This window comes from Metopolophium dirhodum, chromosome 3 (assembly GCF_019925205.1).
Source record: "Metopolophium dirhodum isolate CAU chromosome 3, ASM1992520v1, whole genome shotgun sequence".
Classification (NCBI taxonomy): Eukaryota; Metazoa; Arthropoda; class Insecta; order Hemiptera; family Aphididae; genus Metopolophium; species Metopolophium dirhodum.
In genome coordinates, this window is record NC_083562.1 from 17,373,362 (window position 1) to 17,398,041 (window position 24,680).

At 29.9% G+C, this 24,680-nt stretch overlaps 2 protein-coding genes across 3 annotated transcripts in view; one reads left to right on the forward strand and one right to left on the reverse strand.

The window, feature by feature from the left end:
• The window catches only part of LOC132940078 (rho GTPase-activating protein 20-like), a 214,959-nt gene that overhangs the window by 48,143 nt on the left and 142,136 nt on the right, over positions 1–24,680 (forward strand). Inside the window, exons 1-3 of one of the 2 annotated variants that reach the window (XM_061007493.1) lie at positions 7,496–7,556; positions 15,671–15,740; positions 16,372–16,474. In XM_061007493.1, coding sequence (XP_060863476.1) covers positions 7,511–7,556; positions 15,671–15,740; positions 16,372–16,474 — 219 coding nt within the window. In that variant the 5' untranslated portion in view covers positions 7,496–7,510. Of the gene's footprint in view, positions 1–7,495; positions 7,557–15,670; positions 15,741–16,371; positions 16,475–24,680 lie in introns of those variants that run through there. The other variant, XM_061007491.1, reaches the window with a different exon arrangement.
• On the reverse strand, positions 18,742–20,850 carry LOC132942089 (mucin-5AC-like). Its single transcript, XM_061010394.1, has 2 exons — positions 20,344–20,850; positions 18,742–19,908 (listed from the first exon to the last, which is right to left on the reverse strand). Exons 1-2 carry the CDS (start codon positions 20,848–20,850, stop codon positions 18,742–18,744), a joined length of 1,674 nt encoding a protein of 557 aa, XP_060866377.1.

Genomic DNA, 24,680 nt, shown 5'->3' on the forward strand with positions numbered 1-24,680 from the left:
ATTTGTTACGTAAATATTTTCAATGAAATAATGCAATGTGCCGCAACTCGCAAATATTATTTAAAACGCCATATTTTCACCAAGAGCTTGCGAAAATATTTCCCAAGAAGTATCCACCGTTCACGTGACGTTAACTGTTATACATCAATCAAGCATAACACTACAAATTGTAACCAAATAAAGTACACAAACATTTTGTCAACTCGATCTATAAGCATGCCATACTTAAACGCACTATAATAAGTAAATAAGTAATATTTATGTTTGTTAATATTGCTATATGTTTAAACTATATTATAATACCTAATATTATAACATTTTAATAGATAGAAAATAGGGATTGTTGTATCGAGTTAATTTGAGTGTAATGTGGGTCTCATAAAAATAGTGTTCAAACAAGTTGAACGAAGTCTTGCTGTTTGTGAAATCTAAAGGAGTAGCCCGAGTACTTCAATAGTCTTACTGTAGCTGTGGTAGGGAATTGTCCGCAATATGCACTGTTGTATTCTCGTCGAAGGTATACGAATGTATTCGATAATACGCGAGTATATACCATTCGCGTTGAAGATTTCTTCGTGATCGTTTGAAAATAAGCTAGATGCAAATAAGAAATTATCAACGGTCGTTTCTGGGATCAGAATGAAATTCAACTTTTAAAAATATAAATCACAAAAATGTCTCTTGTGATCTATTGCGTTTCGTGATTCAATATCTTTTCTCACGTAATCACCCTCGCAGTAATTTATATATTGGTATAGTATTAAACTATAGTGTAATAGCATCTACCGACACAATAAAAGCAACAGTAATAATAATAATATCATGTTTAAAACATTGGCGCCAATCATTGGGGTCGGGCGGAATAATTGTCTCAATATCAATATATTATATACCTAATAATATATTATGTAGGTCTTTCGGCGGCTGTTTACCGATATCGCCGCGACGATGACACACGTCCATAGTATAATATATTAAGTATTATTATAATACACGCACGACCTATACGCGCGTATCATCACACAGACACATAATATGTATATATATATATTTATACGTATAATGCGTCTTTCACTTTTCTCTCGTGTCTAGCCATGCGTATCGGCTCCGAGTCCGAATGTGTGCGATCGGAAACCGACGTCGTGTCCAGTGTGTATTTATATACGTATATAAAGTGTAGGTATATACTTGTAGTATACGGCCGGAATTATATTTTCTTCAGACGCATCCGCGACATGTTATACCTATAGTATTATTATTTACCTACTCTAAAATATTATTCTAGCGCCTGCAGGTACGCGATATAAGCTCGTTGTATAATAGACATAATATGTATACGGTATACCGCCCATATAAGTGGGGAGGGGGTATCTATAGCTGGATTTTATAAGTTAGATTTAACAACTGAAAGTCTAAGACTTTAAGCTTTAGGGAACGTTATAGTGACATTTGTTGCATCCATCTTACAAGTGCGTAACATAGCAAATTGTACGCTCAGCAGATCACGTTTTTCTTCCTACTTATAAGTTTAAAAATTTGAGTGAATTGACCTCTTATACAATTTAAAGGTAAGATTATTATCTAGGCAATGGAATAGGTATATTTAAATTTTAAAGCTAGTTATGAGTGTTTTAAGATGTACAAACAATTTACAACACTCAACAAATGTTTACATCATATATTCTAAAAATGTGACTAAAAAAAAATTACGGAATGGGGAGCTAAGCAAAATTCCAAGGGGGATATAGCCCCCTTAGACCCCCCCCCCCCATTCTACGCATATGCGTCCCCTTAACGAGTCATACTTTTGATTTTTCATTTGCTCAGATTGACAACTGCGGTGCACGTAAAACAAAAATAATTTCGAATCGAATTCCACTCTAGTTTAATAGATAAATAATCGTGTGCGAAAAGATTTAAATTAAATTCAAATGAATATAATAACTTAATTTTTTGTTTACTATTAGCACGTTAAATGTATTCATTGACTTGCCAATAGACTCGAGAATAATATTTGACCAAGCGTAGTAGAGAGTGGAGTTTCCGTGCTGTAGATCGAACTGTATTAATTTATAGGTACGTATTATACACTTAAACGACTACTGCAGTTAGTGTCAGGGTTTGTTCAATAAATATACATGTAATATGTATATTGTATATATACTTTTTTAAACCTTTAACATAAATTACATTACCTATATATTGCCTATTGGCAAACCAATGCAGCTGATTATTATTATTATTATTATTATTATTATATTGTCATAGATATATATGCACATCCCCTCTCGCGGGCTCCGCGCAAGGTTAATGTCGCAGTCACCGCCGTCATATAATAATAATATAATGATATATAAAATGAATGGCTTTCACTGGGTGCGGTCGTTCAACTCGACGTATTAATTTTTTTTTTTTATCTTTAAAACGCACTTTACATTATTATAATAATAATATGGCCTATACGGACATACGGTACGGGTTATATTAATTACGCTAAACGTGTATTGCAGTTTTGCGCCAGAGTGTTATTGTGTCAACGAGTAGCCGTTTCGTAACACGCTTGTAGCATATAGCCACCTCGCGCGCCGACAGAAGTTTCGTCGCGCATCATAATAGTCATATAATCGCATAATATTAAATTAACATATTGTGCAGCTTTACGAGTGCACAGCCGCGTAGGTTACGCGCGGTGATTTTGTACTTTTCGTCTTTCACTCGTCGGTCGCCGGCCAAATCGCACGCTTTTTTTTTTTTGACCCACGAGATTTCTCAGTCGTCATTTCGACACACCTATTGGTCACCTAAATAGGTTATTATAATATATACCAACCTACCTGTCACCGACCACCACGAATTCAACAGTACGGAGGGTAAAAACTGTACTAGAGTAATGAACTCGAACAATATTATTAACAACATTTTGTGTGTTCATTTTTATAAATTTGCGAGTTGTGCACCATCTGAAATAATAAGCCTTATAAAAGTATAAATTATACCAGCTATCGCGTATGGGAATGCGAAAAATTACATCGTAGCTGCTAGTGTATTATGCATATTATATGTGGTTCTTTTGTAATAATAATTACCAATATATGATATAAAAAAAGTAAATATATTATATTATCAGGCCGGCCCACACACTACGCGTTGTGAATATTTTTTATATAGTTTATATTATTTTATAATATTTATTACGAGAAGTTAAAAATGTTATGGGAAATACTCGTAATAGTTAGATAATGGGCACCAATTAATTTACACTATGACCGCCATTGTTCAATTATGTATTTTGATATCGGTTAATATTATGATCGTATAATATTACAATCATAAGGAGATTGTGTATAATATTGTTTTTAAATATTTTATAGGTATTGAATTAATGTTATTTGAAAATATTTCATGTAAGACTACACGCTCGGAATCAAGTTTTAAAATAAGCCGAAATTATGGAAATTGTTAACCAGCGCCGCCTTATGTTAAACGGACAATGGCTAGGACGATTTGCAATGTTAATTTTTACGATTCGTAACCTGGCAAAAAACAAACCTATTAAACGTACTAACAAAATGTGTGTTTTACTTTAACTGAGAAGCAATAAACAGCGACTTAAAATTTAAAAACCAATTGCGATCTAATTGAAAAAAAAAACATGAGAGTAGATACTTATAATATAGTTTAAAAAAATCCTCCTCGTGTTATATTATCATGTAAAACACACGTATTGATTTTGCATGTCTAAATAATAAATATCATTGATGAATATACCTAGACAATACCTAGTATGAAAATATAAATTAATATTTTTAACCCATTAATTCCGCGATAATTTGTATTTCCATTAGGATTGATTTACGGATTCAGGTGGTCATTTTCCGCCTACCATTAATTTGTATACGATGTATTTTTTTATTTTTTGAGTACACGACAAATGCATTATTATACTATTATCATAATATTATTGTACACTATAATAATATAATGCAGTACTTTCACTCGATCGGAGACACTTAAAAAAAGGGTAGGTATATAATATAATTCAATCATCGATCATTATCGAGATATTTGTGTGACTATATCTATATGTGATCATTGTGTATGACTGCACTGACCTCCCCTCCACTTCGTCGCCAGGGGAGGGGATGTGTGTATATATGTAATATTGCATTTGTGTGGTGTGTCTCTTTCTCTACGAGCTGCATAAAAACGTTGTTAGGGCGGCTCGCGACCTCAAGGTAGCCACTGTGGTTCATGCTTTATTTATGATTAGAAATCACTTTTTATCGTGTAACACGGGATGCCAATCTCCATGCGTATCTGTGTGAGATTATGCGTACATATATTATATATTTATGTGTGTGTGTATGTGTGTGCTGTGTATGTGGCAGGCCCTAAACATGTTACGAAACACACTTGATAGATCGGTTCATTGATATTCGTTGTCGGCCCCTTATAATGTTTATGGAAGGAAATCAAGTACCTATGTATTGCTTTCTCGTTATATCAATCCATTACGGTAATGTACGATTTTTGATTGTAAAATTGTTTTTTGTCTTGCAATCGTCTTGGCATCTTCTAAAAAAATTTCAGTAAACGATTGATTTGTAATAATGTAAAGCTAATGGGCATAATATAAATGTTTAATATATTACATTATATTAAAATAAATTCGTTATAGAATTATGCTTAGTTACCTACTTATCTATTTGGTCGACACTCTGTACACTATCAAAATGTATAAATAATGAATAGGTACCTACGCTATTTAGGTTAATATTACTATACAATGTATGCTATTATAGGTATAGGATTGCTAAATGTTACCGAAGACCGAAAGACCTTAAATTATTTACATTTTCTTGCATCCTGTTTTATAAATAATTGAAACTTTAAAACGTTCTAAAACGGCTGATGATTATTGAGCCTTAGTTTTTTTTTCATCATTACATTTAACGATATTGTATGTGGGAAATTTATAAAATGTCCAACGAGAGTCAATTTGAAAGTACGTAAATAATTGGTTAAAATTGTATGATTTTTTACAATAATTTAGAATTTAGACTTCCTTTGAGCTGTTTACGGACATTTTCAGTTTCTAATTTTTTCTTTTTTTTTTCTATAAATATCAATAAAATGTTATTCATCGGTCAGAATGCTTGGAAATTTATTAAAATAGGCTCCTAATATATTTTTACAGTAGCAGTTGAAAAATATTAAAAATACAGTCACCATTTTTTTTTTAAGTATTTAAAGTTCGAGTTTTGATAAAATACATAAATATCACATTAATGTGCAAATTATTTAGCGTTAAAAATACATAAAAATTTTTCTTTTCAAATCAAAATATTGAAAATTTAATACAAGATTCTTTATCAAACAAAAAAATATCTACCAAAAAGTCAAATTAAATTTTTATGAGCGTTCTAAGTTTAAATTATTACGACATTGGATTTTCTTATTTTGTTGTATTTCAAAAACAATTAACTATAGATACTTGAAATGTAGTTTTTTAATTTCATATGCATCGCTAAAGATTTCTTTAAAATATCTTAGTTTTAAATTTCAAACCGCTTTTTCTCAAAATTATACATTTTGAGTTGTTTCTTGTTTCAGAAGTGCGATTTGATCTATTTTTAGAATGCATAAAATAATTTTATTTCTAGACCACTTTTTTTTTTTTAATCACAAAATCCACTAAAAACTTACTGCTCACCGCTGATTTATATAGTAATCTGATGGGCATTATTTTTTATTCTAAATACTGTTATGAACCTAGTTCTATTTTAATTATGAGGTGTTCAACGTAGTAGGTACCCATAATTTTGAAAATGTCTATGTAGGTGTACCTACCTAAATTAAATAAATGTTAAACAATAGCTATAAAATGTAATAGTTTTTTTATTTTTACTTTTAAACATTCATAATTAAAACTAATAAGCCAATGCAATAGTATAATAATTACAATAACAATAGTCGATTACCTATGTGATAATCACGTTGTGTCATTATCATTAAAATTATAGATACGCCTATTACGAATTGGATTGTCATAAAAAAAACCTCATCATATTGTATATTATATAATATAGTATACCTATACGGACACTTGTTGATTGTATACCCAGTTGATATCACGATAAGCTTGTACAATAATCATTTGACACATATATTATATAGGTTACTGCATATTATGTGCAGAAGCAGCGCGGCAGTTATGGGTGGGAACGTTCAGAAGGAAAAAAGTTTTCGAAGGTATCAAATGACATTAATGTTGAAATAATATTATATAGTTAATTTTAACAATATTATTATTATTTGAAAAGCATTAAAAGTATTAATAATTTAACAAAACATAATTTTAAATAACATAGCCACCAAATAAGTTGGCATTTTTACATGCATTTGTTAATCTTTCGCCTACATAATATAAGACATGTTTATAATCAAATAATCACTTATCACCAATCTGTTAGTTATTAAGTAAGCAATACTTGTGTGTGGAGACCAAATTAAAAAAGTAATTATTGAGTTGTGCACACTCCCTCCATTACAAATTCGTGGGTGAGCCACTGACGTAATTCCTTATAGTTTATAGGGTTGGTCGGATAATCACACAAAAATCCGTCCGATGTGGCGATATCGTTATATCATTACGGTTATATTACAGTGTTCCAGTCGTGTGTATACAATTATATCCGTACGATATGACTATAAGGTCTACAACACCGGTGCAATAACAATAAAAATAACAACAAATAACAATAATAATAACAACATTAATAAGTACCTAATAACTACAAAGATAATAGCATGGTGTTATTTCACGAGCCGATATCATATTGTACTCGTACAATAATGTAACATGCGCGCGTGTAAGCGTCGGCCGAGGGGTCCTATCCCAACCGGTGGCACTCATCGCGGAGAGTGAGAGCAAGAATCGCCGCCGCTTTTGAGATGATCGTAGGATAGAGCGGACGACCGACGAATGGACGGACAGGCGCACGCGAGTTACACGACGACCGCACATTTCAAATTTTTTTTTAGACACGTTTTGTTCGCCAGCGCACGTGGTCGTGTCTATTATTATTGTGTACGAGACGCCGGCCGCCGTCGCGTTCGCTTGTTTGCTTTTTGTTGTGTCAAGTTCGAAATTTCGCGTCGTATTCCGCGCGTATCGAAGTTCTTCCCACTGACAGTCGTACTATATATTATATCCAAAAGAATTATAGTACGCAATACAATCATATTTATTATACTATAAAATATAGCCAATATACATATGGCCAGAATCTTTTTTTTTGTATACATAACTATATATCGTAGTGTTGTGCGTCTTATCGTCTTATACGAGTGATAATGTCTTGCGATTGATTAAAAAATAAATTGTCTGTGTGAGTGTGTGTGTGTGTGTGCCGGTGTCTGTGTATGTGTGTATGTGCTGATCTTATTTTTTTACCGTATAAACCTTTTGAGTGACCGACTACTATATTGTCGATACTATTGACGAACAATGGATTGCATGCCGTTGGGATTAAAACAAAAATCGTTTCCAAAATGTTAGTATACGGTTTCACATTGTGGCATGATATTAATGTACCTTTTTATTTTACTAAATAATTGGAATAATTATCACCTATTTACATACTTTTAAATGATATAATATATCACCTACTACTTATATAAGTGTATATAACTACTAACTAGTACTGTATAAGTATAAGTATAAGTATAAGGCGTAGTAATAAGACAATTAAGACTAATAACGAACGTAAACAGTGGGATTAACCATATTCAGCGGCCAGTTTTGCCGGTTCAATACTCCTTAAAGTTTTTTTTTATTTTATCCATACACCATTTATTTGGCCATAGAACATTATCTCTATGCTATCCCCCTCCTCTCTTACACCCTCGCCCCTACAATTATGCTGATTACAGAGTAATTACAACGGATACATTGATAGATGTGGATTAAAAACTGGGAACGATAAGCTACTACAAAAGTATAAAGTTAACTCCTGCACTGACAGTGCAAAGTTCACGAAGATTGAATACTGAACAAATGTCAAATTCGTTTTTAAAATTTAAGTCGTAATTATCATGATAAACATATTAAAAACCGAATGACTTAAATAGGTAAAAAAAAACAAAAATTAGCACAATATTAAAAAAACATTTTATGCTGCAAATGCCAATATGGACACGATAAGTATTTTACCTTGTTGGCTGGTAGAAAGGAAAAGATTGTTATAGTTTCACGTTATGTTCGAGAATTATCGATACCCGCGTTGTCTTAATTCACAGCGCATAAACACGTTCTATTCAAGTTCAGGTATTTTATCTATAAAAATTATTTCTCAAATTACTATGTTTAGGTACCTATTTAATCACACTTATAATTTGTAAAATATCTTTGAAAATGAACATGTAATATACATTTTTTTTCCAATTATGATTATTTTTGATTATGTTGAGCTTTTTGAGACATTACAAAATTGTGTGCTCAAGTAAAAAGCTTAGTTTTTTTTTAATTTTTTGCCATAATGTGTTGACACTATAGGCAATGAACTATTTATTTTACTTCTAAATTATTATATTTATTATTGTTGTAATTTATTAAAATAAACAATTTCTTTTTTTCTTTTTATTAAATATTAAATTTTGGTGGCATTATACATTTATACCTAATATTGAAATAGTTTTATGTCTAAAAAGTATATTTTAGTTAAGACTAGGTTATTCGCATTCATTCATCTTTTATAGAATGTAAAGCCGAAGGGTGGTATATCGAACATTTGAACGGCCATATCATGGGCGGTACTATCTAAATCAACCCCTCCACTGATTCTTACACCCCAAAAAATGTTTGAAGTATATATTTGTACTTCAAACAAATATTAAAATAAAACTATATTTGAAGAATAAATAACTATTTTAATGTTTAGTAATACAATATCAATATAATTATAATGATAAATAAGTTATAACACTCAAAACAGATTTCAATAATAATAATATTACCTAATAGGTTAGTTAAATATATTATGTATTGCTATATGTTACAATTATTGAAGTAATACCTATTACAAGAATTGAAGAATGTGAAAATCAGTTATAATATTATTTATAAGTATAAAAATCACATTCACTATTCGCATGTAATAATTGTTATAGTTCATCAATTTTTTTATATTATTTTTGAACGTATAAACTATAAAGGTTCGGCGACAACATTACAATGGCTATTATCTTTGTGTAAGGTGTATACATTTTTTTTTATAAATAAGTAAATATACTTATAAGTATGTTAGATTATTGATTACATTGTTGATACACTGTATAACATTTCAAAAATTTGTTTGGTTATATTCATTATTAAATTAGTTTGTCTGAGTGAGATCGTCCGTTAGGTCTAATGGCTTCGTATAGGTTTGTAGAATTTTTTCCCTACTTCATAAAACGTAGTAGATTGACAAGTGAATATGTATTAGACAGTTGAAACCACTCAACAAAAAGTCCAATTTTGTAATTTGCTTCGATATTGGTATTTGGTATATTATACAAATAGTTACTTCTTATTGCTTAGTCAGGATTGATTTCCTGAAGTGGGGAAAGCACTCCTTTCCTTGTAGCTATAGATTGTAATCATAATAAAATATTAAATAATTTACATAATGGATAAAAAATAATTATTTGAACACTTTGAAATTGAATTGATATATAGAATTTGAGTTGTTGTTTATACTCATAATAAATAGTCGTGGTCATAGTTTTCAGTTAATTAAATGTAGTTGTATATCATTTAAAATAGAAAGCTTTTATAAACAATCAAATATGATTTACCGCTATCCTAATGTATCGATATTGGCAAATTTCTATTGTAGTATACATGGAAAGTCAATTTTGTCTCGTCAGAGTTCAAATCGTGTCAGCTGGAAAGGTAACAGGACCGCCGTCCAACCGAATTCACCCAGTGAACAACAGGATAAGGATAATGTTACCGGCATAGTAGAAAGGCGTGTGGACGGTGTGTTATAAAATTTGATGAAGAGAACAGGGTGCAATGTGAAATTATTTTAGTCTCTCCGATATTTTTAATAAAATATATCGTATTATCAAATATCAATACATATTCATGCATATACTATATGAGTACCCAGTAATATATAGTAGGTACCTAGGTATAATTGTATAAATAAGGCATATATTTTCCTAGACAATACTTTCGAATTGTCCTTGACCTTATGTATACGAACCTATTCCTTGTAATTGATGTACATACGTGTAGGATCTAAACTATATTTAATTTCATGGAATAACATCCGTTATGTTTTGTCGAAGTACAATAACCGATACAGATGAGTCACGTATCATAATTTCCAACACGATTAGTATATAACCTACCTACACGACTGCTCCTACTAGTGAGATCGTCAGTACTACCTATATACGACCCATTCGCGTGTAATCGGAATCAAAAAACACTATAACGTGCACCGCGTCCGTGTGTAATCATCGGTCAACTTAAAAATTTCAATACTCGATGCCCAAAGGTTCATTAGTCTTTCTCCGTGTCCTAGTTGAGAAGATAACATGACCGAATTAGGCTTACGAGGGTTATCGAACGTTATCCCTACATCGTCTCGTGACTCGTATTCCGTGTACAATGTACATGTTTCAATGCGTCTCGCTCTCAACTTTGTTGTTTATTTCTCGACTATTGTTTTTAGGTTCAGTTTGTTAATGAACTTCTCAGAGATGTTCGTTCCATATTGTGTAATTTAGGCCTGTAATATTGTAATATTTAATAGCATTTACCGTAGTTATATGAAATATGACATATTATTATTACACATCAGTACTTATAAAAACATAATATTTACATAAATAAGTAATAACTAATAAAAATGTATTGATAAATTATAATAATTTCTTAATGCTCACGTAATACGTCGTAGATAGTATCATTCTATTCGCTATATAGTCACTAGTCATATTATATTATTCAAATAAGTTAAATGTATAAGATTACTTCATGTTTGTTAAAACATTTTTATAAGGGCTACTGACTACTGCGAAATCACTATCTTCTCCGAGTACATTATACATCAATTATATACACATAAATACTAGGTATATAACATTTTAAACAGCATTTGTAGTGTTATTGTGAACATCACAACTTTGATTAGTTCGTCATAAAACAGAAATTATCTCCGTACATGATATTGTTTGAATATTCATATTACAAGTGACATGAAATCGGTCAAGAACGAATTATTCTTTTCTACTAATTTGAATAAACCAATAAATAATAACATACAATAAATATGAAATCCGCAAATGATAATGATTCAAATTCTCATAGTTATAACTTTTTTATTCTTATAATGTGATAATATATAGAAAACAACTGCCAACGGCCATAAAACGAAATATCAAATATAATATATATTATATTTAAGCAAAATCATCAGAATATTATAACTTATTATAAACTTATTGAAGTCGAAAACGCGAAATTTCCAGAGATTAGTCACAATTACAAACATAAATATTATGTTATAAACTTATAACTTATTAACGTATGTTATATGTACCAGGGATGAGAAGCTGGTAGACAGATTACCCTTCATAATTCATATCCGATCCATACTGAGTCTTAAGATTTATATTTTTAGAATTTTTATAAGATAATATTGGAAAAAAGAAAAAAAAGTTGTTCGACGGAAAATCCGGCTTGCGGAACTTTTAAACTTTAGTAAGTTTGAGTTACTCGTCGCTGATATATTTTATTGATGCAGTGTCCATCCGTTAATTTTAATGTTGTAAAGTATACTTTTCTAGTGTGTATATACTACCCATGTCGCATGTGAGTATGTGTGCGTCAATGACTGTACTATTTTCGGGCCCAAATCTCTATCAAAATAAATAATAATATACCCTGATTGTCATTATACCGTTGTCATGACGTGGTGATGGGACTGCGGCTGAGCATCATGACGTAGCTGGCGTATACTGTTTTTCGGGTCGCGCGCGCGAAAGAGAAAGTGCAGACTGCCGCCGCCGGGACGGTGAACGAGGAATAATATTATTACACCGCAAATACACGTCTCGCCAGGGGGAGGGGCGATGTGCAGTATGATAATAAAAGTATAATAATAAATAATAATATTATGTATAACATAATAATATCATGATCGTTGGAAATTCATGGGTCTGCGCGCAACAACGGTGCCGTTAAATAGCGAGAGGGGGACGACTCCGTGACTTGAACGGCGACTGACGCACGCGCGTGCAGCAGACGAATAGGCGTCACAGCGGCTGCGCTCGGCCTCACGAAATGCGCCCACGCCGTTGTCATCCCCTTGACGACCATACCACCGCGGCACCGCCCAATAGTCGCAAAAGTCTGTGAATATCGAGGGTGATACATAAGGTATATTACATTAACGCCTAGCGAAATGCGCAGATAGGAGGCAGCAAAAGGCTCGCTTCAAATGCTTATTATTTATTGATAGGTAGTTTATTTAATTGTTAATAATTGATATAATATTCGACATTTGTACAAAACAAAAAAAAAATAATAAAAATATTAGTCAGATTTTGAAAACAAAAACGCTTAAAAAAAATCAAAAATCGATAGTTCACTGACAAATATTAGGTTGAAAAATTAAATTTAAAATTAATGCTATTTAAAATGTCATAATTTGTAGGTATATATTATGTAATATTATATTAGGTATATTTTTAATTTTTCGAATATTAATTTCGAACAAAACTACAAAAGTTTATACTTTTTGAAATAAGTGTATTCATTGTTAAAGAAAACACCATGCATAGGTATATTGTAAATATTTCCAGGATAATACAAAAAAAATTCTACAATTATTTGCTATATTTTATACTCCGACATCATTTAATAATTTAATGTATATCATCTGTTCAAAAAGTACTTATAACATGATAATAAAAAGCTAAAATCAATGATAAAAAACGTTGAATGGTTTGGTCTTTGTTAATATATATAAAAGGAATCTGGAATATTACAACATGTATAAAATAAACGCTTTTACCAGTTGGTAGTTGCTATGCGGTGATATCATTCGTTCTATTGATGAACGAGTAAAAAAATATCAAACGCTTAGGAAAATTGTTTTTGGAATTTCTTGCAATTAAGAAGACATGTTCATGACCGCAATGTGTCATTCCTGCCGAAAGATAGGCCATCACATTTTTTTTTATTAGGTACCTATGTTTTATATTGGATACAATAATTAATTAACGACCACGTTTATCGGTGTTGATACTATAAACCCTGTGTTAAAACACACATAATATAGGTAGTAGGTACCTAAATAGTTTAGGTATATTATTATTCTTTGAATCCATTTGTTAAATTTGAGTACAACATTGTTTTATTTGATTATTTCAAGTATAAAACCATAAAGAGAAGTATTTGATTTTACGTAAAATTATCCAATTTAAAATATAAAAACCATCTCTAATACACACATTTAATATAAATGTAATTTTAATAATTTTTCTTATTGACCCTTCCCTTTCAGAAATCATGACTTTGATCTGCTAAGTGCAAATTATTATTATTACTATTTTTTTTATTGATATTTAAATGAATACATTATATACATTTCTTGCCCCCCTCCCAGTTTTATCCATAGCCCTACCCCATTTTTAGTCATATATTAATTATTAGGGTTTGTACTGCTGATAAAAAAAATTTAGCCCCTGCAGAAAAATGTCCCTAGTGTCATAAACCCTAATAGAACTTGACATTTACAAAAATTGAAAACAATTCTTTCTGAAATTCTAACATTTGTGCCCAACTGTTCTTCGAAGTCTATAATTTCTAAATCATAATTTATGCTGCGTAGTAGTCTCAAATAAAAAAGTATACAAAAGTATAATACTAATAAATTGCGTCCCATGTTTGCCTTGAGAACGTCCAAATTACGTCCTGACCACCTAGTGATCACAAACTTATATTTATATTAAACAACGTTAAGCACTCATTTAAACAACCGTACAACAACTCAATTGAATAAAGAACAGGCATTGACAAATTTTAAATGAGAACAAATTAGCACAATCGAATTTAGAAAAAAGTTATCTTTTAAATGTTTATCATAATTGTTTTTATTTTTAACAATTAAAAAACTACAAAATAAAATATCAAGCAAAATAATATTTTTAAATTTTATTGAAGTTGTGATAACATTAATTTCTTTTTGTAAAATACTTAAAAAAGTGCATATAAACTTTATTCATTTAAATGGTTCTATACTAATGATTCTAGTAAGTAATAAAATATAACTAATTAATATAACTACTAATGTTATGTAGACAATGCCGTGATTCGTAACTATTACAGCATGTATTATAATATATTTATTTCTGTGCTTGCAACAGGTTAATAAATTAATAACTAAACTATAAACAATATACGATATATCTATTATATATATATATATAATTATAAAAATAACTTTTATTTTCAATGAATAAGTTCAATGTGATCAAGTATCAGTAATCAGTATAGATATACTGTAATTTATATAGTATAAGTGTTTGCTACATACAATAAAATTCTAGATTTAGCCAATCGCTTACAAATTAAATTAAGCGTGTGTGTACTTGTTTGCTTTCCTGACAATTCCGCAGAATAATGGTGAATTACTAGGTATAATACATTTGAATGCTGATGGTGCAATTATAGGGTCGCTGGTGGTGATGACCCCAATGAGATTTTAGTCCCCCCCCCCCCCCAATTTACATTTAAAATGTATTTTTGATCCATTAGTATTTAAAAAAAAACACAATTGTATGGATTTTTATAAAGATACATGCTGCAGTTGTATTATTCTTAAGTTACCTTAAAAAAAATGTATGATTAAGCTGAGATACTAAGCTACATATATTGAATATATCATGCTACAATTAATCACTATATTATATATGTCTATATTTATGCTCAGTTATGCAAGACATTTTAGTCCGGAAATTATGTGTACCTATAGGCTATGGGTCGTTTATGAGCAAAATAAATATAGCTACAGCTAATATTAGGTACGAGTATGACGTGAAAAAATACTCTATGATTAAATTTTAAAAGGATTATATCTATATAATTTAAAACTCATAAATTTCAATAAATTTACATTCATTACATTTGTCGGTATTTATAATATTTGCCAATAAGAAACTTAATAGTATACTATAGTTAATGAATTAAAATGTATTTTATACGTTTATATAATGTGATTAATAAACATAAAGCTAAATAAAATGAATCATTTATAATGATTGTAATTTCAATCATGGTGAATTATAATATTTTCCGTAGTCAAATTGCATTTATTTTCACAATAATAACACAATTATCCTAATCTTTTAGTATCGACAAATTCAATAAATGTATAATTATTATCAACGTTTTTTTCGCTAACTCTGGGTATTGTATAGTTACTATAGTGTATCAGATATATCGTAGGAGGTACTTGTGTAAAAATATGTATATTGTATACACTATATAGAATATCAAATATCTACAAAACCAAAACCTTTCTAATAATTTTTAATCATATATAATATCAACAATTGCTTGTGAGTTGTGGTTTATCAGTAAACTGAAATATTATCTGTTTGATTTTAGGTAGTTTGTTCAGTACCAATTTCTGGGATAATTACAATGATTATCAAGACGTACACCGACACGCTAAGGAGTAAGTACATACAACGATCTCTAATATTTAAGTGCAAATTAGTGAATATATAAATGTGAAGTAGGTAACGAGGAATTTGCTTGACGAACATAGATAGTGGATATCTTAAAATTTGAAATTAAATTGTTACAATTTAAATGTATACTTTGCTAGATCTATTAAAGTAGTATGGAGTGTGGAAGAAGTTCATGCAGTGCAGTATTACCATTAGGTAGCACCCATTCTTTAGAAAAATGTAGAAAATGGATTTGATGGGGAAAAGTGACATACGCAATGTCGTAAATTCATCCTAATAACGCGCTATCATTTTATAAACAATTTCAAAGTTAATCAATAACATGGGTGTGCCAACTCCACGGTAAAAAAAATGGGTTTTGTGGGTAAAGGATGGACTCAAAAAGTCTCAAAAATCTTGGCGTATCATTTGGTAATTGGTATAAATATTGGTATTTTAGAATTTACAGCGGCATGGGGGGGGGGGGGGGTACGTTAAGATAGATACATATTTAAAAATGTATATGTATTAAATAAAAATATATCTATGCATGTATTAGAAAATATTGAACATAGATATAGGTATATAATATATATTAAATTGTTCGATTGTTAAATATTATTTATTTATTTGCAGGTTACTGCGCGAAAAGTCTGCGTTGGACGAGGACTTCGTGGCATTTTGCGTGCAGAGGAAAGGAGCGGCCAAAAACTCTTTGAGGCACATAATCGATCTTCCGGTAAGTGCTCCCTCATAAAAAATACCAAAGTACACATAACATTTAAGGGACCATACAAATATGACCACGCATTTTTACACGCATGGTTCAATATATTTATATACTGTCGACGAGATAATATGTTTTTTATCAAATAAATGGTATTATTGGTTACTATAACAAAATATCAAAATATGTTAATATAATATCGAAATACCTGATCAGCGTTATAAATTAATACATTCGTATATTACGTAATAACAATAGATTTACCTATAATATTATATGATACCGTTAAACCACATTCAAAAATGCAAAAATGATTTATCGTAAATACAATTGAAAATACATTCATCGTTCCGCTCAGAATCTAAAAAGTATATTATTATTACCTCAGTTTCAAAATATAGTAATAGCAATGAATGATGAGCGTGAGTATAAAATTAATTTACTTTAAAGTTTATACTTCAGCAAAAATGAGTTTGATTGCCGAAATACAATAATATTATCATAAAGTTACGAATATTGTTATTTATAAATTTATAATATTATTATGATTTTTACTCGTGATTTGCGTTTTTCGATTGTGTGAAAAATCGAATAAATCCGATGTCAGGAAGGTTTATAATATGAAAATATACCTTTTATGAATTACTTACAATAATTATATAATAGTATCATGTGCGTTTATTTAATGCGTGTGCATATTATATATTATTATTATTTATTATATTATACTTATAGCATATCATCTAACCATACATGCGATTGTAACGCCGGCATTCCACATTTCCACGCATAATATTATTGAGGACGATTTTGACGACTACGTCCGTCGGTTGGACAATATAATACCATGGTGGTAGCTGCGTATTACTTACTTATTGTTACGCAAACGGATTCTTTGCCGTAACGAGCGTGAAGTTCACCTCTCTTCCTTCCACTCCATGATTTCTGCACTAAACTTTTACACACAAACCGTCCGAGGACTCCTGGACAAACAAGTCCTTGCGGCGCCTCCTTGCGACAGGTCTGAAATAGCGCGTCAAACCGCTGTAGCTCGAATAGGTTATCCGTCGATTAATATTTATGTAATATTCAAAATAAATGTATTATTTAGGTATATTAATATTAATATTACCTATCATAATATTTATAGTAATAATAACATTTTAACACACGCATCAATTGGCCGACGATCTTAGGCGTATCTAGTGGTTTTACAATAATGTTTATTTTTTTTATCCCGTAAACATAATTTCTACCAAAAAACGTACTTCGATTTCAACATATAGTATCTTATTTTTTAGCAAATTGGATCAAGATGGTACTTTAAACAGGTCATTTTTCGATTTTCTCAATAATTTTTTAACTCAACGTAATAAAATAAGAAAGCAAATTTTTTTATGAAATATTTTTATTATTATTCTCTTGAATAAATAATTTGTTAATTCCTTATTCCAGTACATATATTATCATAAAACACAAGCTACTTATAGTCTAAAGAATTTATTAAAATTATTTTTTAACTATTAATATTACAGCATATTCAAAAAGATTAATAATTTGATTAATTATTATAAATTATAACTCTTTCACTTATGAGATATACAATTTTGGATTAGATAAAACTTACAAATTAAGCATTCCAAATTTAATAATTACATGGCATTGTATACCTACACTACATTACTACATACTTCCATTTTGCTGTGTGAGCTATCATTTAATATTTTACTTAGTTGGATGAGCTTGTATAAGATTAGGTATGTTATAATAATTATTAATGAAAACCTTTATTTGAACAATTTTCTATACATAAAATTGGTCGTTCATCGAAAAAATTATCAAATAATATGTTTTTTGTTATAAAATTAATAAAATTAATATATAAATATCTAATATTGTAATTGTTATTCATATTACTTTTTTTTATAAACTTTTTTTTGATGATCAAATATATATAACAAATGATTCGATTAAAATGGTTAATTAATAATTACTATACCATAATTCACGAAAAATATAAGATACTGTAGGTAACCAATATGAAGATATATACAAATAGCAAATACTGAATTCACGTTATATTATTTGCAAGTTATATCCAACTCAATAAAATTATAATTTTTTTTATACATAAAAGAGTAAACAACCAATTCAAAGAGTCAATATTTAATTGACTTTTTTCATGAACTTCCCGGTACAATCTGTACATTTAACATCTATCTTACTAATAGTAATAATAATCTCTAGTTTAATAGTAAATCGACATCAAACTCAAATATCTATTTATCAAGAGCGATCCATACATATATATCCCAGAAATCATAACATTCGTCACTTTCATCACTTTCGTCACTATCGTCACTTTCGTCACTTTCATCACTTTCATCACTTTCGTCACTTTCATCACTTTCGTCAGAATCATCAGTTGTGGAATCAGGTACAGTTGTTCTTTGAGGTTTATTTGTGATACGTATGGTGGTCGGAGATTTGGTAGAAACGTCTTTAGAACCATCGGTTGTAGAACTAGACACAGTTGTTGTTTGAGGCTTATTTTTGATACTAGTGGTAGTCGGAGATTTAGTAGAAACATCTTTAGAACCATGGGTTGTAGAAGTAGGCACAGTTGTTGTTTGAGGCTTGTTTGTGATACGTGTGGTGATCGGAGATTTGGTAGAAACGTCTTTAGAACCATGGGTTGTGGAAGCAGGTACAGTTGTTGTTTGAGGCTTATTTGTAATACGTGTGGTGGTTGGAGATTTGGTTGAAACGTCTTTAGAACCATCGGTTGTAGAAGTAGGCACAGTTGTTGTTTGAGGCTTGTTTGTGATACGTGTGGTGATCGGAGATTTGGTAGAAACGTCTTTAGAACCATGGGTTGTGGAAGCAGGTACAGTTGTTGTTTGAGGCTTATTTGTAATACGTGTGGTGGTTGGAGATTTGGTAGAAACGTCTTTAGAACCATCGGTTGTAGAAGTAGGCACAGTTGTTGTTTGAGGCTTGTTTGTGATACGTGTGGTGATCGGAGATTTGGTAGAAACGTCTTTAGAACCATGGGTTGTGGAAGCAGGTACAGTTGTTGTTTGAGGCTTATTTGTAATACGTGTGGTGGTTGGAGATTTGGTTGAAACGTCTTTAGAATCATCGGTTGTAGAAGTAGGCACAGTTGTTGTTTGAGGCTTGTTTGTGATACGTGTGGTGATCGGAGATTTGGTAGAAACGTCTTTAGAACCATGGGTTGTGGAAGCAGGTAGAGTTGTTGTTTGAGGCTTATTTGTAATACGTGTGGTGGTTGGAGATTTGGTAGAAACGTCTTTAGAACCATGGGTTGTGGAAGCAGGTACAGTTGTTGTTTGAGGCTTATTTGTAATACGTGTGGTGGTTGGAGATTTGGTTGAAACGTCTTTAGAACCATTGGTTGTAGAACTAGGCACAATTGTTGTTTGAGGCTTATTTGTGATACGTGTGGTGGTCGGAGATTTGGTAGAAACGTCTTTAGAACCATCGGTTGTAGAAGCAGGTAGAGTTGTTGTTTGAGGCTTGTTTGTGATACGTGTGGTGATCGGAGATTTGGTAGAAACGTCTTTAGAACCATGGGTTGTGGAAGCAGGTACAGTTGTTGTTTGAGGCTTATTTGTAATACGTATGGTGGTCGGAGATTTAGTAGAAACGTCTTTAGAACCATCGGTTGTAGAAGCAGGTAGAGTTGTTGTTTGAGCCTTGTTTGTGATACGTGTGGTGATCGGAGATTTGGTAGAAACGTCTTTAGAACCATCAGTTGTAGAAGCAGATACAGTTGTTGTTTGAGGCTTATTCGTAATACTTGTGGTAGTCGGAGATTTAGTAGAAACGTCTTTAGAACCATGGGTTGTGGAAGCAGGTACAGTTGTTGTTTGAGGCTTATTTGTGATACGTGTGGTGGTTGGAGATTTGGTAGAAACGTCTTTAGAACCATCGGTTGTAGAACTAGGCACAATTGTTGTTTGAGGCTTATTTGTGATACTTGTGGTAGTCGGAGATTTAGTAGAAACGTCTTTAGAACCATGGGTTGTAGAAGTAGGTATAGTTGTTGTTTGAGGCTTATTTGTGATACGTGTGGTGGTCGGAGATTTGGTAGAAACGTCTTTTGAACCATCGGTTGTAGAACTAGGCACAGTTGTTGGTTCAGTCTTACAATTGCAAGGGCCAAATAATGTAGTATATGCAACGCATATATAATAAGGAACTGTAGATGTAGGTACAGTTGTAAAAGACACATCTGTTACGCTTGGTGATTCCGTTGATAGTTTAGTTACTGATGTGAAATCATTGTTTCTTGAACGCTTAATGACATATCCTGACGTCAACGTAGTGATAGTCAATATAAATGTAACCAAATGGATAGTATTCATTTCTGTTAACAAAAATAATATTAATTTAACTACATTATAGTAACAGTTTGTTCAAAACTGATAAGTGATAAATCAAAATTTAAATTTTATTTTAAAAAATATCTTTAAATCAAGTTCCATAGGTAGTTAAAATTAATTGCTTGAATAAAATATAACGCGTTTGATCATACGTGTTTGATCATATCCCAACAAATATTAAATATTTAATAATTTTTTTAAAAAATTTTACTTACCTATTATTAAATGAAAATTGAAAAAATGTAGGTAGAAGTATTTGTTAGCTTAGATTTTTCCAACTAGTTCACGAACAGAAAAAGCACTACATCCACTACTGTAATGTACACTTCTTAAATAGCTACCAATGTTTTTTTTCCTTATCAATAGAAAATAAAATATTTTCTTAGTCAAAGTACCTGTATTGATTGTTCTTGGTATTGTTCAACGATATTTGTATAATTGTAAGTGTACAAAATAATAGGTATAAATATTGTATATAATAAATACTTTTACTATTCTAATTTAATTTGGCCTGTTGCTATAAAACTATAAACGTTATCGTAGATCTTGAATTTAATGTAATTTATGCAACTGTGTAAAATACCTATATTGCCTATACTTTATACATTAATAATGTATACTGTATAGATTTAATAACCAAACAATAGTCAATGATGCATACTTTAACACAGGCTGTACAACTTGTCATAATTGTACGAATAATTTGAATAAAAATGCCCTACAAACTTTCGTATATTTTTTAATGTCAAAAATAATAATGAAGTGTTTATCTTACTAATGGCATGGTCTCGTCGTCTCGAATATCTTAATATGTTATATAAACTATAAAGTGTATATATGTCACGTACGAAATAATCGGTTGCTAAATTCTAAATATCAGTGGTAGTCAAATTATTTTGTGGCCGATTATTTGACATACCTACCCTACATGGTACAGTTACCGATCTATATACATATATGGATATTTATAAGTAATTTAAAATATTGAAAAAAGGGGTTGAAATCTATTCCCCTCATCAACCCCACTATTTGACCACCACTGATAAGTATTATATAGTAACTAATGTGATGACTGTAACGCCAGAAATATATACATAGATAGTGTTCGTAAAATGGTAAAATGATCATTCTCTATCACCTATGTAGTAATCTTGAAACTTTTTAAAATTTTATGTATGACTAGACATATATTACATTGTTGCTGAATGCTGATACAGCCAATCATATAATATTGAAAATACTTTGATCTGTTAATAATTAATTTACACAAAAACAGTAAATTCGAATTAAAGTGTGTTTGCACATACGCTGTCCATATTTAATTTACCTACCTATAAATGAAGTATATTTAAATTAAATTAAAAAAATAATAGAATAAGAATAATATATTCATATATATAATACTTAGTGCATTAGTTAGATTATTTATTTTTTAATTATTGTGTAACTATTAGTATGGTAATATTATATACTTAATAGTAATATATAAAACATTGATTAAAATTTATAAAATTCGAGATAAAAATAAAAAACATAAATTTTTTTAAAAATATATTTAGTACTTTTACTATACGTATGCCCTTTTTAAAATAAATGAATTGTTTTCTTTATTTGATTTATATTTAGTATTTGTAATTTTCAATAAAAATGTTAATGTTATTTAACATCCAAAAAACACGTAAATATTTTATATGTTTATATATAAACGAGTATGTAAACTAATATTATCGTACATTTCTAGTTCATTATAGTAACAATAAAAATTGTATTATTATTGCGTACGTGGGAAAAAATATATATTTGCTACAACAACTCTTGAAACGTTTAACCAAACCATAATCCATCGCTAAGTGGATTGTTACAGTAAACAAAATCCGACCATAAAAAATGCTTTCATACTTCCAAATTCCAATAGTTCTCAGGCCTTATTGGGTTTAGGTCGGTCGATAATTTTTTTTATTGAAATTATCTATAACCTACCTATCATTCAAGTATTTAGTATAGTGGAATATTGAAATTTAATTATGATACATTTAAATTTGATATTCAAAAGTAATAGATAGTACATAGGTACATGCTGAACAAATTACCAATATACTGTTATACATTTTATGTGGATTTGTCTGTTTATTTTGTCTTCGCCGACTTTTTGGTACTTATAATATTTAAAAATCATGTACCATAATAAGGCTCTATTAACCGGTTGATTCCATGATATATTTTAGTTTTTTTTTAGTTTTTCTTGATTATACCTACATACAGGTTAAATTAAATTAAACACATTGTGCATATTATTTGTACATAATTATGTTATGTTCTGATTATAATTAGTTCTGACTTTGACTTAATAAGTCATACAAGTAATTAAATAGTTCGTAAAAGTGATTTAATAATTCAGTAGACAGTGTTTCTAATACACTGTGTACCTATTTGTAACATCACACAATTATTATAGTTGGTTTAAGTTTTATTTTTTGATTTCAATGATGGCAATCATGGTTGATGGTAATATAATTTATAAACCGTTGATCACATTAAGGGGAAGTCACTTTAATTATAAACAAGTAAAGCTAATATTATAGTTATGACTGCTATTCTGTGACAGGTCAAATTTTGTGCATCAACTTTTTGTAACATTGTTAGATTTAAGCTGTTAATGTATTTACCATCAAATACGTTTGGCTTATTATTTTTATATTACTAGTTTATTTTACAGCTGAAAACATAGATGAATTATATTTAAATAATTTGAAGCTCCAACTGAGAATATGGTAACTAATTAGTAATTATACTATTACCACAACTACATTTATTCCGTGCATAATCACGCGATGACCTATAATATTAATAATACAAAATATAAGTGCAAAAAATTCTTAAAAACGTCAAAGCTATAATACATATAATATTTTATATTCGTATGCTAATATTTGAATTCGCTGAATTTATTATCGTTAAAGTTAATAAATAATAGTTAATTATTCAATATGAAACCATGTTTCGTAGACTTTTGCGTATATCAGATTATCAGAAGTCAGAACTAATTACATGACGTATTATAGTTACACTATATGACGTGGTTTTTTTATATATATAGGTAATACATAAAAATACGGCTCAGCCTATTTTCATATAAGTCAAATTAAAATCTGCATGTACATGAAATAATAATTAAATGACTAAATGAGATGTCAAAAAGAAATACTAACACGAAAAAACCGGTGAACTATTGCTTTTTCTACATAGAAAGTTTTTGAGTGTACCTACCTCGTCATTGCATAAGTCAATGCAATGGAAGTAGGTAGTTAATACTATTATTTAGATTCACGGGTAAACTTAATAATATTTTTTAGTCTTAAGTCTTTTCTTTTTTACTTGAATGTAATTCGGTAGGTTTTAGAAATGTTATATAAGTAACTTTTTGTCTAATTATTCAATTTTGTCAAAATTAGAATAAAAAAAATGTTAGTTATGTATTTTCAATATCTTTAATTGTTCGTACAATAACTTAATAGCGATTTAAATAGAATATCATGCATATGTATAATATAATGTAACTTAAATAGTTTTTAATAATTTTAACAACAATTTATGTATTACATTTTCAAGCTTTTTGACCGACTGAAATTTGTTTTTATTGGTATTTATAGAAACAAAATTTAAAATTATAAATGTCTATATGAATAACTCAAAAAGATACAAAATATTTAAATATGTCTCAAATGATAATAAGTATAGATAATGCTGATATAAACATTTGTTGACATTTTTAATACAGTAAAATAAGAAAATCGTAAAACTTGTCAACATTT

Coding starts and splice junctions, on each gene's coding strand:
- LOC132942089 (XM_061010394.1), bottom strand. CDS start 20,850: ATGAATACTATCCATTTGGTTACATTTATATTGACTATCACTACGTTG. Junction 19,909..20,343: donor ATAAGCCTCAAACAACAACT/GTACCTGCTTCC, acceptor ATCACAAATAAG/CCTCAAACAACAATTGTGCC.